Below are 16,814 nucleotides of genomic sequence, written 5' to 3'. Positions count from 1 at the left end.
GTTTGCGTTCATGATGGTGTCATGCTCTACAGTAGCTGCTGTTGACATATTATTACACCGAGTGTTTGATAAACATCGCCATCACGTGGATCTCATCTCGCTTCAGTGCTCAGGAGTGAAGGGGCTAAATAAACTCACTGTTTTACTGCACTTACAGCTTTAACTTCTTGTTTATGACGTTTAAATGATTTATACCAGTAACGCTTGAGATATGACACTATCATAATTTTTTTTAATAGAATAGTTTATTGAACAAATTTGACAAAATATAAACACACACACATATGTATCTGTATTGGGCCTCTGTGTTTCATATATAGAGCTCAGTCTCGAGGAGGAAACACAAATCAGTTTGATTCAGAGGCACAAATCTATGAAATTTGTTCCATATGCTGAAATGTATGTGGTCAAAAAGTAATCTGTAATGTATCAATGAGATCTTTATAACAATATAGCAGTCTACTTACATGAAATGCATATGGATAAGGTATATCTTAGTCAGATGATGTTTAAATGCTAAGGATTTTTTTTTTTTTTTTTTTTTTTTTATGAAAGCGCTGTAGTTTTTATTGTGGGGGCAAAACATGGGCTTATATACAATACAATGATGATTGAGAGATGTGCAAAAAAATGTTACAATTTGCTAGATAAATAGTAACATGATTTTTCTAAACAATAAATAGCCTACAGATAATAAAGAAAACCTAATTTTATTACATCCAGTAAGTGTTTATCTTGAAATATTACTAACAATATACAAGTTATTCTTACGTTTCACTTCAAAAAGAGACGTTATTACAGTTATATTAAAAGCCCTTTTACTTTCAAATACAGTATTAACTTTAATGCTGTAAGGCAAGTAAAATGCATGCAGTAGGTTGTGCACAACAGTTTTGATCATGTTGATCGTTTAGAGGCCTTAGAAAATAATGCACTGAATTTGATACAGTAGGGATAATGAATTAAAAATATAGCTCTTTCATTTCATGTTTTTTAGTCTGTGGAGGATAGTTGATGATTGTGGCAGTGCATTTAGCATGGGGGCCATTGGTGTTCCAGTCTGTTAAAGGCTTTCGAAACACACCTGTGGTAAGCTTCTCTGTCACCAACAAAACAAATGAGCTCATATATTACTACTAATACACATTCCTATTCAGCTACTACTAATAAACACACTCTTGTTAGTACAGGGTGTTTGACACAGACTAAGAGTGAGTGCAAATGCTGTGAGAGTAAGAGCAGCACAAATTGGAGGTGATGTTGCAGACTCATGTCTTGAATTTGTTATGAGGTTTTATAGGGGGAGTTCTTTGGGTTCGGGTTATGCTCCGGACCCCTCCCCCAGGACAGCACGCCAAATTATGCTTACTATTCGCTTTCAGATTAGATGTAAGGGTGAACTCGTGAATATCGTGCTGTATAAAACTGTGTAGTGTATGTCTAGTTTTAGTATTTTGTATATCAGTGATTCACTATAAATTGAGCTGTGGGTCTGTTTCTCCTGCAGGTAGTTTTGCTGTATGGGCTTGGCCTCTTTTCCACCATAGACTGTGGTCTTGTGCGTTTGTGGGGTAAAGAAGACCCTTGAAACTCCATCACCAGTGGAGCCATGACTGGAGCCATACTGGCTGCTTGCAGTACGTTTAGCATGATAGTCGTTTTTCTTTTATCAGTGTTATTCCACAACATTAGACCATAAGTTTGGAATACACTGCACCGCTTTTAAAAATGCGAACAGATTTTAAACATACAGTTGTCTTGTCAACTTTGTTAATGTTTACAGTGAAAAACTGGGCATCATACACTAAACGACAGAGGATTATACACTATAATAGACTACCACAACAAACTGAAGCAGAAACCATGTTTAATGTCCTCCGACTGGATGGAACGAACTTGAAGCTAAACAACTGTTGTCCGTTCCCATTAAACACTACACAGTTTTCTTTGAAATCTGTCAATTATAGCTTCTGAATTTCTGCAGTCTGACTTTCGGAAACTACTGTAGCATTGACCGAAAATTAGGCCAAACATCTATGAAAAAGCTGTGTAGTGTATTCCAGCCTTTAGACTGGAGATATATGAGATATAACAACTATTGGAAATAGTCTTTTGATGATCTGTAGTATTGTGCAATAGTATTACATTCAGCATTAATCTCTGGTCTTGAAATGACCTCTGGAAGTGTCCATAATGTGCTTGTTGGTATTTCAGGTGGTCCGCTGTTCATGGTGAGCTCTGCGATGATGGGGGAATTCTGCTTGCTCTAATCGAGGGATTCGGGATACTTCATACAAGATTCACAGTTCAGCAGTGTCAGAATCGTGAGTTACACGTGAAAACTGGTTTGGATGAGTTAATCAACTTCAGAGGAATTGTTCACAACAATGCCAGTTCATTTTAGAGGAATACAAAGAATGTCTAAAACACATGTCCATTTTTTTCTTTGAATTATTATATATATTTTTAATTATTAGGTGTCAAACATCATTTTAACACAAAGACCCGCACATGTGGATAAAAAATAGATACTGTGACCGTGAATTAAGAATTTGTTCCCACAAATTTAGCACATTAGTACAACGTGACAAGGGATGTCACAATACCAAATATCTATTATTCGATACTGATACCACCAAAAGTACACAATACTCAATACCATGGTATAAAAACAATAATAGTTAAACATTAGCTCCTTTATTTAAAGTACAACATGGCAAAAATTTAGCTAAAACAAGAAAACAACCATGATTTATCCAAAAAAAGGGAAAAAAATTAGTTCAAAGTGGCCATAATTTGCCAAAAAAGAAAGGAAAAAAATGAGTACGAAGTCTCCACGATTTACCCAAAACGAGAACACACATTAGTACAACATGGCCAAGTTTATAATTTATCTAAAATAAGGAAACAAATGGGCACAAAGTTGCCAAAATGTACTAAAAATAAATAACAAATAAAAATATTTTTTTTTTAAATGTTGCAACAACTTACCAAAAATTTGAAAACAAATAAGTACAACATAGCCATGTTTACAGTTGACCTAAAAAATAAGTTAATTAGTACAGCGTGATCCCAGTTTACCTAAAACAAGCAAATAAGAACTAATTAGTATGACGTGGTCACAGTTTATCTATAACGAGAGAACAAATTAATAATTTGAGGCCACAATATCTTGTTTTTCCCTACATATTATGTGCAGGGTCCATACTTTAAAACTGTTTTTAACATATACTGTATATATTCCATGTTAAAAAAAAATGTAGTATTGTTTTATTAAAATGCTTCAGATGGGGTTCATTATCTGCAGCTTCTCTTCCTCTACAGCGAGTCCTTTTTTGGAGGACATGAGTCAGCTTCCCCCCGAAAGAAGGCTAAGAGACATGCAGTTATGGACCGTAGCAGTAAACTCACTGTTGAGCAGTAGTGACTGAAAAATTATAGACTGTGAAAAAAGAGAGGATTGTTAGATCATAGTTTACAGTCCCCAGATGGCCACTCAGGGGCAAGCAGAATGTCATCTGTATTATGAATTGTAATATACATTTGTGTTTTGTCCTGTTGAAAAGGGAATATCGTCATCCAAAGATTTCCATTAACTCAACTCAGAATTCAATATTTTTATAGTTCATCCAATCCTGTTTGAACACTGATACAAATATACTGTATAACTAGATCAGAGATATTCCGGGTTTGTATGAATGATGATTCCTTTCAAAGTTCATTTTAAAATTTCCATTTTTAATTTTTACATCACTGATGTAGTGTTATGCAAACATCTATCTAGTTTATCTGAAACATAACCTGAACCTGACTATTGATAGGCTACACCAGTGGTCTTTTTTTTAATTTTTTTTTAGATTTTGCTTTATGAGTTATTATAATTGAGATCTTTCAGAGACTTTGGACCTTTCCATTCAAGCTACATAGCAATAACAATTAATTTATCTCCAAACCAGAATGTGCAGTCAGGAGAGACACCATTGTTAAAGATGATATTCAAACTTTAATATTCATCTAAAGTAACTTTTATACCAAAGTAACTTTAAGCATTCATCCTCTCAATATTTTCTGTCTCTCCAGCTTGCTACTGATTATTTTTCTATGGTCTATTTATCACAATCTTCGTTTAGAGTCTTGTAGGTTTTTTTGTTTTTGTATTTTAGAGCGCAAGAAGAGGATATGTACAGGTATGTATAAGTAACCTGTCTCAAAGTATTTTATGGTTGATGCTTCTATGTTTTAAAGATGTTATTAGGTGTTAATAATAGAGCAGGAACCCTATTGTATTTATACTGTTTTGCCAATTTTGTTCTGCCTTGAAAGTGTCTGGAAATTATGAGACCATAAATCGTGGAAACCCCAAACCTACTTTTGCATTTTAGTTCGTATTTGGACTATTAAAAGCAGGAGTCAAAAGTCCCTTCTCAAAGTCTAACAGTAAGACTGGGAGTGATTTCCTTTGGATGTCATTTGTTCCCTTTGACACCAGTGTGTTCTGTTGCTGTTATTATTATTAGGCTAGTGTAATTATTTATATAGTTTTAAAAAACACTTTATAAAATACAAAAACGTTACATGCCTCCTTAATATTAAAGACGCACGTTAATAAAACTATTTTTTATTTTCATTTGTCGTCTATTTCAGGCGTTTGACCGCTTTTCTCGCGTGTGTCTGCAATGCATGCTGGTAAATGTAGTTACCAAAAGCGTCAAAAATGGTGGATGTTCAGCCTCCGCCTTTCCGAACCCTGGACGATTTTGTGCTGGGTTCGGCCCGGTTCTCAGTGCCTGATGTCCGAAACTTAGATCGCTGGAACCACCGCATCATTAACAACCTGCTGTACTACCAGTCCAACTATTTTGCCTCCGCCGTGGTATTTCTGATCGTGGTCGGGTAAGAAAACAGTGACGTGTTCGTTCATTCAGACCCGTTCACTGTTCTTCTTTCTCCCAAACGGGGAACAACACTTGTGATGTGCTCTGAAATGGAATGCTCTTATAAAAATACTCACAATGTATTACTTTGTAGTGTGACTTAACTGAAGAAAAAAAAAGGTTAGGCCATTAAGTTATTATATTATTACAAACATTCACTTCTGTTTGGAGTTTCAGCTTTAAGTGATATTGCAAATGTTTTGATAGGTTTAAGCTATAAAAGTCGTTGTCAATCTGTCACTTAATAGACAGTTATGAAGCAATAATCATGTTTTTAAACCCATCCCAGTGCGGTGTTCGGAAATAGTCGGGGTCTGAGATTTTCTGGGCGGAGTTAAATGAATATCTATGAGTTTCCTGTTTCACTTTGAAAGCTTTGCTTAATTTAAAAAAACCGGTATAAATGTATCTTTGGCTGCATAATAAAGTTTCAGTTGTGATGATACTGTCTTTCCTTATTGCAGTTGGTGGCCTACATAACTTCAGATAGAGATTTTTATTAAATTAATGTTTTTAATGTTTAATGTCAAATATAAACATTCTTACGTTTTCCCGCAAAACACTCTATGCTCTATATGGTTAGAAGCATATGGTGAGATGATAAAATTAGCATCCATGTTTTACATTTCACAATATTTTAATCCTATTCTACAAGCTTACATTATTCCAAAGTTAACATTTTAGTTACATGTGAATGAAATAATAAGCCACATGTATAAGATGAAAGTCACTCATGATGGTATTTTTAATCTATGAATAAAGAGCAAAATATTGATTTCATTCACATATGTGTAAGACATGACATATACTTGACAAATGTTTATACCTGGATTTCAGCAGGCTTATACACTGTTGTGATTATTTTCTGCCATTATTGCATAGTCTCAGACTCATTATTTAGATAATAGCTTTAAATTCCAAAGATAATAAAAAAACTTTTTTTGATCATTTTCTTTTGACCAGGTAAAAAAAAAAAAAAAAGACAACCTACCCAACTTTCATAAAAAATAATGATTCCATTTATATAATAATAATTAAAAAACACAATGAAAACAACATTCATAATGAGTATTTTTGAAGCCAACAAGCAAAAAATATATATTTTAATACCATGGTTAACTTCGTTAAGGCTACTCAAATCACATAAAGGCCCATTAGTGTAAGTGATTGGGTGATGAAGACCAGTTCTGTACAATTACTTATGTAATCTAATGTGGATTGTCAAACAATTTAATATACGAGGCTACAGACAGGGTAAAATATTAAGTTAACAACCAATAATATATGAGACCCCTCTATAGATTTGTCGGTGCAGTAAAAGTGATGAGGTAAAAGTCAAAGTCCTTGCAGATTTCAAAAGGTTTGGAAAGCTACCTGAAGGTCTTTCCAGACTTGAAAATATATATATATTTCATAAAAGGGCTAAGAGCTTCATTATTGAAAATGAGTACTTACACACCAGGGATCAGTGTCTTCAGTGATTGTCTATAATGATCAATCACTTCTTTATACTACTTTTTAAATTAAGTTTTTTATTATGCTTGCAAAGAAGTCACACTGGCAGAAGTGGTCAGCAGTGGCCACTAAATGTTTGACCAGTTCCACAGAAGCCCATTATGTGCACACTGTGGCATTCAAAAAACCCTGGTGCCATTGGAAAGTGCTTTTATTGTCTTTTATATGTCTGTGGACATAAAAATGGGTGAGTTTACTAATGTGAGTCCTTCCACAGGTGGTGATATTATACATTTGCATTGTTACTGATCAAAACAGGTTTTTCCAATATATTTTATATCACACACACTGTGCTGCCTGCCAAAGAAAACAATATTCTTTGAAGAATCTAAATTAATATAAATTAATTAATCACATTGCTGTGTCCTGTGCTTGGAAACAATATCCCCACACACAAGACCAAGACACTGTGTTAGGATGTGTTTCTTTCTTTCTATTTTAACATTACAGTGAATTGCAAGATATGTTCATTTGTGTGTGTAAAGCCCGTTCACACCAAGAACGATAATTATAAAGTTATGTTTTATTTTTATATTTGTTTATTCAGTTTCTTGAATGTCACTTCTAAATGCACCTACTGTACCTGAAAAATGCTGTTTGGTTTATTTGTATATTATGTGTATATTGTATCTTTGTCCTTATTTTTTAATAACACAGATTTTTATATTCGCCTACTAAAGGTCTGGAATTCTGTTTTGTTTTATATTTTGTTATCTTATATAGGTTTTAAAATAGTGAAATTAGTTACTGTTCAGACAACTTGCAAAATATTAAAACCAACATGTGATTTTCCTCGCCATTCCTAATATATATATAAATTATATATTTACACACACACACAAACACACACATATACAGTATATATATAAATTGTTTTTAATTATGTTATTCTTTCTAATGATGACGCTGCTATCATTTCATGTGTCATTACATGTTTATTTATTTAAATTGTATTTTTCTTTGTGTGTGTGTTATTGTGTCATAGGTATTTCCAACCACTCCAGCTGATTCTCGGGGCAACAGTTGTGATCCTTCTGTTCTTGGGGTTTGTCTGGGTGGCTGAAAACAAGGCCGTAATCCGGCGATTCCGGAGAAATCATCCATCGCTTGCCCTGGCTGCAATTTTGGGCTCTAGCTACCTTCTTCTCTATGTTTTAGGAGGGGTAGCTGTTTTCCTCTTTGGCATTGCCTTCCCCATTTTAAGTTAGTATTCGTTTTCATGTGACTTTGTTGTTTTGATAATATTTTGCATGCACTGTATATGAATTTACGAGCTTAAGAGGTGTGTGTAAAATGGCTGTAACAGTCCTTTTTTGACTTTTTCTCTTCGTAGTGATTCTTATCCATGCTTCAGTGAGACTCCGGAGCCTTAAGAATAAACTGGAGAATAAGCTGGAGAGTATAGGATTGAAGAGGACTCCTATGGGTCTGCTGCTGGAGGCACTGGGACAGGAACAAGAGGCTGGATCATAGCTGCATTAACTATTACATATTTGAGCTATCGCTCACCCCTTCTGGAGCTTCTCGCGTGTCCTTAAAATATGTATGGAAACAGATATTGGCAAAACATGTATGGCATGTAGCTGAAGTCTCTCAGAAATGTAGGAAGGGCCCAGTGGACATGATTTAATTACGATGCAGTATATGAAGGATAGCCAAAAGTAGAGCAAGAAGTAAGATTACAGGATCAGCTGTGTATAACTATAGATGCCCAAATATAAGAACAGCAATATATGTAGGTTCACATTTTTGCATCATTCTATGGATTTAATTGTGCCTATACTTTATTCCATCCCTAAATGTGTTTTCTGTGAGTTTGATTTTGTGGATCGTGTTTAAAGGATGTCTCTTTGCCAGTTTGTTACTTGACCAAATATAATTTTTACTGATTGTTTTGAGTTTTATTTCATGTTTCAAGTTGTGCCATGCCACAAGTTCTTTGCACTCTTACAAAGTGCCAAGGTGAAGACTTCTCTGTCATTGCAACACAAAAGAGTGATCAAGAATATTAATCATGTTTCCATTTATGTGGATTGCACAAAATGTGTATGTATTTTTTGGCAAAATGATCGTATTTTAAGGAGAGATATGAAGTCTAGTCATATACATATGCTATCTAAGAAACATTTATCTTAGTATCTTTGAAAGTGTAACCGAACACAGATTTGGGTGATTCAGAGAAATTTGGCATTATGCTCATTCTTACTTTGAGGTTTTTAATATGGTTGAAAATCATTGCTTAATTGATCATTCCTTCAAAAATGAAGGCATTTGTATTTCCTGCATGTGTAATGTTTACAACATCAGCTGCCTTGAATATTCAGGAAATGCTCGTCCATTGCAATGGTTATAATAAACTTTCATATATATTCGCGGTCTTTGTCTTTTCGTCTGCTACCGCTTAGAGGCGCTGTGATCGGTAAAATGATTTTATAATAGGGATGTGACTCGTATATAAGTATACATCATTTCGTTTTATGTTCTGTTTTTCTTTTCCTACGATTAAAAAATATGGATTAACTTGAAGTAACTTTAGAAATATTTGGTTAGCATGCTTCAAATCACCCAGAACATTCCCCGTGTCTCCACCGCCCCTTTGAAAGAGTTGTGCAGTAAATGTGCACAATGATCCCCGTTAACCGGCTCACGCGAGTTAATCCTGCATGCACGGTTTACCCGCGCGCACACGGCGAGAGAATAGACGTTTGTTTTCTTTAATGAGTGTTACATATAAAACAATTCACGTGTTGTTGTTTTTTTAATTATTATTATTCGTGTAAATACATTTAAGAAAAATGTTTTGGTCTTTGCACCTAGCTTTTAAATCCCGTCTTTTGGCTCGCGTGAGCTGATTCACCTGCGCGCGACACCTGTTCGAGACGCGCTTCCGCCCGAGAGATATTGTCAGTAGCCTAGATATGAAAGGTGGTGTAAATTGTTGTTTCATGTGAGTTCGTGGGAATAGGCAGCAGACGGTGTTGAAGAAGTCGTGGATATGGACGCGGTCCCTAAAGGTGAGTAATCTGACAAATACCTTCACTGAAACACAGGACACAAGACAACATTAGACTACACATAACTGACGATTGTCGTCATTCAACTAAAATAATGAACATGTTATTGACATATTGACATGTTATTGTTAAAATTAAAATATAGAAGTTAGCCCATATATTTTAGGTGCAGTAAACATTTCTTAAATTATTACGTTTGCATTTGCAATTCACATCCTTGCATTTCTAGCAATAGATAGATAGATAGATAGATAGATAGATAGATAGATACAGTCAAGAGTGTCAAATACTAGCGGTTCTTTTCTCTCTGAACTAGGTCACTAGACCTGATCCCTTATTAGGCGTCTTAAGTGTACACTCTGTTTGCCACATCTGGCCTCTTTATTTAACATCATTTAAAATATTTATAAGGTTCTGTTGAATGGAGAATGCCAAATGTAAGACTCGTATGATTAATATTATGCAGTTTAGGTCAAATACAACTTATATGCAAGTCATTGGTTTTTGACTTTTACCATTTTTTTTATTTAACATCATAGGCTCACATAAATCTCACTGATGCTAAATTATCTTAGCTCTTTTTGCCTTTATAATTAAGCTTGAACATTTATTTTGTTGTCATTATTGTATTTTGAGATGTGAGTTGATGTGATTACAGAGTTCTCCAAAAATGAAAAATGTGTCATCATTTATCCTGAACACATATGAACACAAAGCAGAATCTTTGAATAACGAGCTTGTGCTGGTTTGTAGATTGTCAGTTTGGTCACATTTTAATTTGGGGACCAATTCATTCTCACTATTATAATATATAGTTAGTAAGGCAGTTGTTAAATTTAGGAATGGGGTAGGATTTAGGGATCTGAAATATGGTCATGAAGATTAGGAGGGTTTTTTGTTGTTGTTGTTTGTTTTTTTACTATAGAAAAAAGTCATATGGAGTGATTTGAGAGATTTAGTTTTTTGAGTGAACTTTTATCTTTTAATAGTAAAATTAGATGGAGATAACTTGTTGGCCACATAGTTTTAATAATAGGACCTTTATTTCAGATGGGGCCGGTTTGGCTGACCCCAGCAAGACAGACACACTCAACTCAACGGGTTCAGCAGGGCAAAGGAGAGCTGGAGGAGCCAAGAAGCACACGCAAGCTAACAAATCAGCCCTGCGTGCACCCAGAGCTCTGTGCTGCCTCACTCTCAGCAACCCTATACGCATGGCAGCACTGGCCCTGGTGGAGTGGAAATATCCTTTTGCCAAATATGTGTGTGTGTGTGTGTGCAATCCTTGTGCATTTGTATGTTTTCAAGACTATTGTTTCCTTGACCTCAGACCTTTAAGCCTTTTGATATATTCATATTATTGGCCATCTTTGCCAACTGTGTTGCCCTTGGTGTCTCCAAACCATTTCCTGAAGATGATTCCAATGCCACCAACCACAATCTGGTGAGTGTGCATTGCCAACAGAAACATGATCTGCCACAGTGAGCGAAGACTGATTTCTCCAGCAACACATCAAACAGCATAATATACCTCTGTGATCCACCCAAACACATTCAGCTACTGACATTCATGTGTGTGTGTATATATATATATATATATATATATATACAGGTGCTGGTCATATAATTAGAATATAATCAGTTTATTTCACTAATTCCATTCAAAAAGTGAAACTTGTATATTATATTCATTCATTACACACAGACTGATATATTTCAAAGGTTTATTTATTTTAATTTTGATGATTATAATTGACAACTAAGGAAAATCCCAAATTCAGGATCTCAGAAAATCTGAATATTACTTGAGACCAATACAAAGAATTTTTAGAAATCTTGGTCAACTGAAAAGTATGAACATGAAAAGTATGAGCATGTACAGCACTCAATACTTAGTTGGGGCTCCTTTTGCCTGAATTACTGCAGCAATGCGGCATGGCATGGAGTCGATCAGTCTGTGGCACTGATCAGGTGTTATGAGAGCCCAGGTTGCTCTGATAGTGACCTTCAGCTCTTCTGCATTCTTGGGTCTGGCATATCACATCTTCCTCTTCACAATACCCCATAGATTTTCTATGGGGTTAAGATCAGGCGAGTTTGCTGGCCAATTAAGAACAGGGATACCATGGTCCTTAAACCAGGTACTGGAAGCTTTGGCACTGTGTGCAGGTGCCATGTTCTGTTGGAAAATGAAATCTGCATCTCCATAAAGTTGGTCAGCAGCAGGAAGCATGAAGTGCTCTTAAACTTCCTGGTATACGACTGCATTGACCTTGGACCTCAGAAAACACAGTGGACCAACACCAGCAGATGACATGGCACCCCAAACCATCACTGACTGTGGAAACTTTACACTGGACCTCAAGCAACGTGGATTATATGCCTCTCCTCTCTTCCTCCAGGCTCTGGGACCCTGATTTCCAAAGGGAATGCAAAATTTACTCAGCAGACGTCCAGTCCTTTTTGAAGCGAGATGAAGCATACGTCTGTGCGTAGTGGTTCTTGAAGCACTGGCTCCAGCTGCAGTCTGCTCTTTGTGAATCTCCCCCACATTTTTTAATGGGTTTTGTTTCACAATCATCTCCAGGGTGCAGTTATCCCTTTTGCTTGTACACTTTTTTTCTACCACATCTTTTCCTTCCCTTCGCCTCTCTATTAATTTGCTTGGACACAGAGCTCTGTGAACAGCCAGCCTCTTTTGCAATGACCTTTTGTGTCAGTGGTCATCTTTTGGACAACTGTCAAGTCAGCAGTCTTCCCCATGATTGTGTAGCCTACAGAACTAGACTGAGAGACCATTTAAAGGCTTCGCAGGTGTTTTAAGTTAATTAGCTGATTAGAGTGTAGCACGAGGTGTCTTCAATATTGAACCTTTTCACAATATTTGGGATTTTCCTTAGTTGTCACTTGTCAGTTATAATCATCAAAATTAAAATAAATAAACATTTGAAATATATCAGTCTGTGTGTAATGAATTAATATAATATACAAGTTTTTGAATGGAATTAATGAATTAAATCAACTTTTTGATGATATTCTAATTATATGACCAGCACCTCTGTATAGTAATGCCTAAATTCAGCCATAAAATTGAAATACATCCTATTTATATCTATATTTTGTTCTGTTGATATTTGATAACACTTTCAATAGGGTTTCATTTGTTAATAATAATAATATAAATAACCATAGAAATAAAAACAAATCACATATAAGCAAGTATAAAAATGTTTTACACTGAAGCGTAAACTATGACTAGTGACAGAACATTTCGTTACACACTTGATTTCCACTACTGCAACATCACACTTGTTAGTCCTGTCCATTGTGAAATCTCATTGGTTCAAAATCTTGTGCAACATACAATAACTGCATGTTGTCCAGCGGTTTCATGTTCAGTCAGATGTTCACATTGCCCCAGGTTAGAACACAGTGTTGTTATGGAAAGTACTTTAAGGTTTATTCATTTGGCCCCAGGCTAAACAACATGCCTGTGATAGTTTATAATTTGATGATCTGCTTGTGAAACAGAGGATATCCAGTAAAAAGAAGGCTACAAAGTCCTTTAGGGCTGGCAGTGTCAGGTGCAATACTATAATTGCATTAGGCTTGAAGTTTGACTGACAGCTCTGAATACCAAACAGGATAAGCGTATCGACCATCTGTTCTCTCACTATGGCCTCTCGCTCATTGCCCTTAATGTGATCTACTGTCTGACTGCATGTTTAATATAGACAATTATGATTCCAACAAATCATCATTCTTGTTGTTTTTAGATTGCTTCCATGCTTCTTTTTATCTTTTCTTTGTCAGTTTTTTATTTTTCTCACTCAACAATATCTGTCAAGATTTAAAGGAATAGTTCACCCAAAAATGAAAATATGATGTTTATCTGCATACCCCCAGGGAATCCAAGATGTAGGTGACTTTGTTTCTTCAGTAGAACACAAACTAAGATTTTTAACACAAAACGTTGCAGTCTGTCAGTCATATAATGGAAGTGGATTGGAATCACAGCTAAAACATACAATTAAACAAAACCAAAAAAAGACACAAAACATCAGTCTGTGCAAGAAACTGAACATATAGCATTTTTTTTACCTACAATTCACGCAATGTCTGAACTGTTAGAACTCTCCTGAGTGCGTCCTCTTGTGAGCGTCCTCAGCAGCAGGTGTGTGAGTCATCTTCTTCTTCTTGCTTTATGGCGGATCACAGACTTATAAGTGCATTACTGCCACCTATCGCTCGAGTGGACCATTGACACTCCTAATTGAGATTGTAGATAGAGTGTCAATGGTCCACTTGAGATATAGGTGCCGGTAATGCACGTATAAGTATTAGCATCAAAATTGCATATTTTTTATTTTTTTATTTTGACAAAATGTACAAGATTTGAAAGCTGGGACTTTGGTTCTTATTAGAAGTAACAAAGCACAAAGCTCTTTGCGATTATTAGACTTAAGGCACATTTCAAATAATCTTTGATGAAGAGAAAACTGCAGATCTGGCAACCCTGGCTTTATTAGTGCTTTAACTTGGACAGCCATAAATTTGACACAAGAAACATTTTCTTCACGCAGGCCGCTGTCTGACACATTTTTCCACCCTGTTTGACAGAATATAATTGGCCCTGATCATCAGCTGTTTTTAAACAATTGGGCAAATGCCAATTCCATTTATTGGCCGATACATTATATATATAGGATTTCTTCAGGATTTGTCAGTTATTTGGTACAACATAAAAATACATATATAGCAGTTTAAAGAAATAGAAAAAGTTGAAAAAGTTGTATTTCAGCTCAATCAGATACATAGTTATTCTTATTCTCTTGTACTTACTACCTTAATTATTCCTAGGAACAAGTGGAGTATGTGTTTCTAGTCATTTTCACCATCGAAACATTCACAAAGATCCTCGCATACGGCCTGGTCATGCATCCCAGTGCATACATCCGCAGCGGCTGGAACTTGCTGGATTTTGTCATTGTCATTGTCGGGTATGTGCGAGGTTACTTGAAATATCCTTTCAAATTCAAGCCACGTTAAATGTATTCGTATAGTGCTTTTCACAATGCACATAGTTTCAAAGCAGCTTAACACAAAGTCTTCATGTCTTATAGCATTTAGCAGATAATATCGCAGTTGAGATATAGTATATACTGCTTTATATGAATATACTGTAAACTGGGGTAAAGTTGGATATATGCAACTTTATAGAAAGACTTTAATTTAATTATTAAATTGTTTATTGATTGTGTTATTTTTATTTAAATTGTTTAATAAAGGCAAAGTTTAAGGCTGCATGATGTACTTAACTGACAGTAGAGGTCACAGGGTATGTGTGCTCCATTTGCAGTCTTTTCAGCGTTATAGCTGAGATGGGCGAGCACAAACCAGGAGAGGCTCATCACGCTGCAGGTAAACCAGGCGGTCTGGATGTCAAAGCGCTGAGAGCTTTCAGAGTACTGCGACCCCTGCGGCTCGTGTCCGGTGTGCCGAGTAAGTGTGTGTTTGTGTTTTCTGACTGTATACCTGTACACATCTACAGTGATTGTGATTCTGTTTGTGATGTGTGCAGGTCTGCAGATTGTGTTGAACTCCATCATGAAGGCCATGGTGCCTCTGCTTCACATCGGTCTGCTGGTCATGTTTGTCATCATCATTTACGCCATCATTGGGCTGGAGCTCTTCATAGGCAGGATGCACAAGACCTGCTTCTATATAGGGACAGGTGAGAAATGCAGACATGAGGGTATAGAAATGATGACTTTCCCATCCCTTTAAATGGGAGTTTGTTCACTGTCAATAATAGAAAGCCTAATAAACTGTTTGTTTTCATGTGAAAAGATCTAATGGTGGAAGATGATCCCACACCATGTGCTTTTGCTGGTAACGGTCGATTCTGTGAGGGGAACAACACAGTGTGTCGGGGAGGATGGGAGGGACCCAATGGAGGCATCACCAACTTTGACAACATCTTCTTTGCCATGCTGACTGTGTTCCAGTGCATTACCATGGAGGGCTGGACTGATGTGCTCTACTGGGTACGGCCTGTCCTCCACCTTTTCCCTCTTGATTTTATTAAGCCAGAGTTACTAATCATTTATTGGAATTAAAATAGAAGATTATTTGAGATGTTACTTCTTTCTGATTTAAATATTACAGTTTATGGAATGTTCATTTTATGCAATATTATAGCTAATTTTATATATATATATTTATATGTGTGTGTGTGTGTGTGTGTAAGAGATTTTTGATATCATCAGATCAACACACATTAACACACATGCCAATTCTTCCAGAACGCCAGTTAGTTTACATAAGAAAATAATAATTTCAACTTGAATTTTTTATGAAAAACAAAAATATAAAAAGTACTTAAAATTAAAGTAAGTGAGGCCAGACAATAAATGTTAAAATGCACACTGTCTATAGCCTAAATGTTTAAATATTATACTTGTTAAAATAAGACTAATGAGTGTTGTTTCAGTATCATTTATATAATTTGTCTTAATTACGATTGTATTCAATTTATTACTATTTTAAATTTGCTTTTCATTTATGTTTTGAAGTTTTTATTTCATTTCAGGATAAAGTTATACAACCCGAATTCCGGAAAAGTTGGGACGTTTTTTAAATTTTAATAAAATGAAAACTAAAAGACTTTCAAATCACATGAGCCAATATTTTATTCACAATAGAACACAGATAACATAGCAAATGTTTAAACTGAGAAAGTTTACAATTTTATGCACAAAATGAGCTCATTTCAATTTTGATTTCTGCTACAGGTCTCAAAATAGTTGGGACGGGGCATGTTTACCATGGTGTAGAATCTCCTTTTCTTTTCAAAACAGTTTGAAGACGTCTGGGCATTGAGGCTATGAGTTGCTGGAGTTTTGCTGTTGGAATTTGGTCCCATTCTTGCCTTATATAGATTTCCAGCTGCTGAAGAGTTCTTGGTCGTCTTTGACGTATTTTTCGTTTAATGATGCGCCAAATGTTCTCTATAGGTGAAAGATCTGGACTGCAGGCAGGCCAGGTTAGCACCCGGACTCTTCTACGACGAAGCCATGCTGTTGTTATAGCTGCAGTATGTGGTTTTGCATTGTCCTGCTGAAATAAACAAGACCTTCCCTGAAATAGACGTTGTTTGGAGGGAAGCATATGTTGCTCTAAAACCTTTATATACCTTTCAGCATTCACAGAGCCTTCCAAAACATGCAAGCTGCCCATACCGTATGCACTTATGCACCCCCATACCATCAGAGATGCTGGCTTTTGAACTGAACGCTGATAACATGCTGGAAGGTCTCCCTCCTCTTTAGCCCGGAGGACACGGCGTCCG

General features: G+C 35.9%; 2 protein-coding genes and 1 pseudogene across 3 annotated transcripts in view; all 3 read left to right on the top strand.

The window, feature by feature from the left end:
• The first annotated feature begins 397 nt into the window (after nucleotides 1–397).
• Nucleotides 398–3,431, top strand: LOC132114824 (mitochondrial import inner membrane translocase subunit Tim17-B-like; annotated as a pseudogene).
• Nucleotides 3,432–4,680: 1,249 nt separating this feature from the next.
• Nucleotides 4,681–8,817, top strand: LOC132115438 (PRA1 family protein 2-like). The gene is made up of 3 exons (XM_059523915.1): nucleotides 4,681–4,893; nucleotides 7,435–7,652; nucleotides 7,783–8,817. The coding sequence occupies exons 1-3, from the start codon at nucleotides 4,715–4,717 to the stop codon at nucleotides 7,920–7,922; spliced, it is 537 nt and encodes a 178-aa protein (XP_059379898.1). The 5' UTR covers nucleotides 4,681–4,714; the 3' UTR covers nucleotides 7,923–8,817.
• Nucleotides 8,818–10,780: 1,963 nt separating this feature from the next.
• cacna1fa (calcium channel, voltage-dependent, L type, alpha 1F subunit a) overlaps nucleotides 10,781–16,814 on the top strand; it is a 31,098-nt gene continuing 25,064 nt past the window's right edge. For both annotated transcript variants that reach the window (XM_059523914.1, XM_059523913.1), the window contains exons 1-5: nucleotides 10,781–10,907; nucleotides 14,324–14,463; nucleotides 14,823–14,965; nucleotides 15,045–15,197; nucleotides 15,314–15,510. In XM_059523914.1, the coding sequence (XP_059379897.1) occupies nucleotides 14,399–14,463; nucleotides 14,823–14,965; nucleotides 15,045–15,197; nucleotides 15,314–15,510 (558 nt within the window). In that variant the 5' untranslated portion in view covers nucleotides 10,781–10,907; nucleotides 14,324–14,398. The remainder of the gene's footprint in view (nucleotides 10,908–14,323; nucleotides 14,464–14,822; nucleotides 14,966–15,044; nucleotides 15,198–15,313; nucleotides 15,511–16,814) is intronic.

This window comes from Carassius carassius, chromosome 34 (assembly GCF_963082965.1).
Source record: "Carassius carassius chromosome 34, fCarCar2.1, whole genome shotgun sequence".
In the NCBI taxonomy this organism is placed as follows: Eukaryota; Metazoa; Chordata; class Actinopteri; order Cypriniformes; family Cyprinidae; genus Carassius; species Carassius carassius.
The sequence above is the reverse complement of the archived record's forward strand: the minus strand, read 5'-3'. Positions and strand labels throughout refer to the sequence as shown.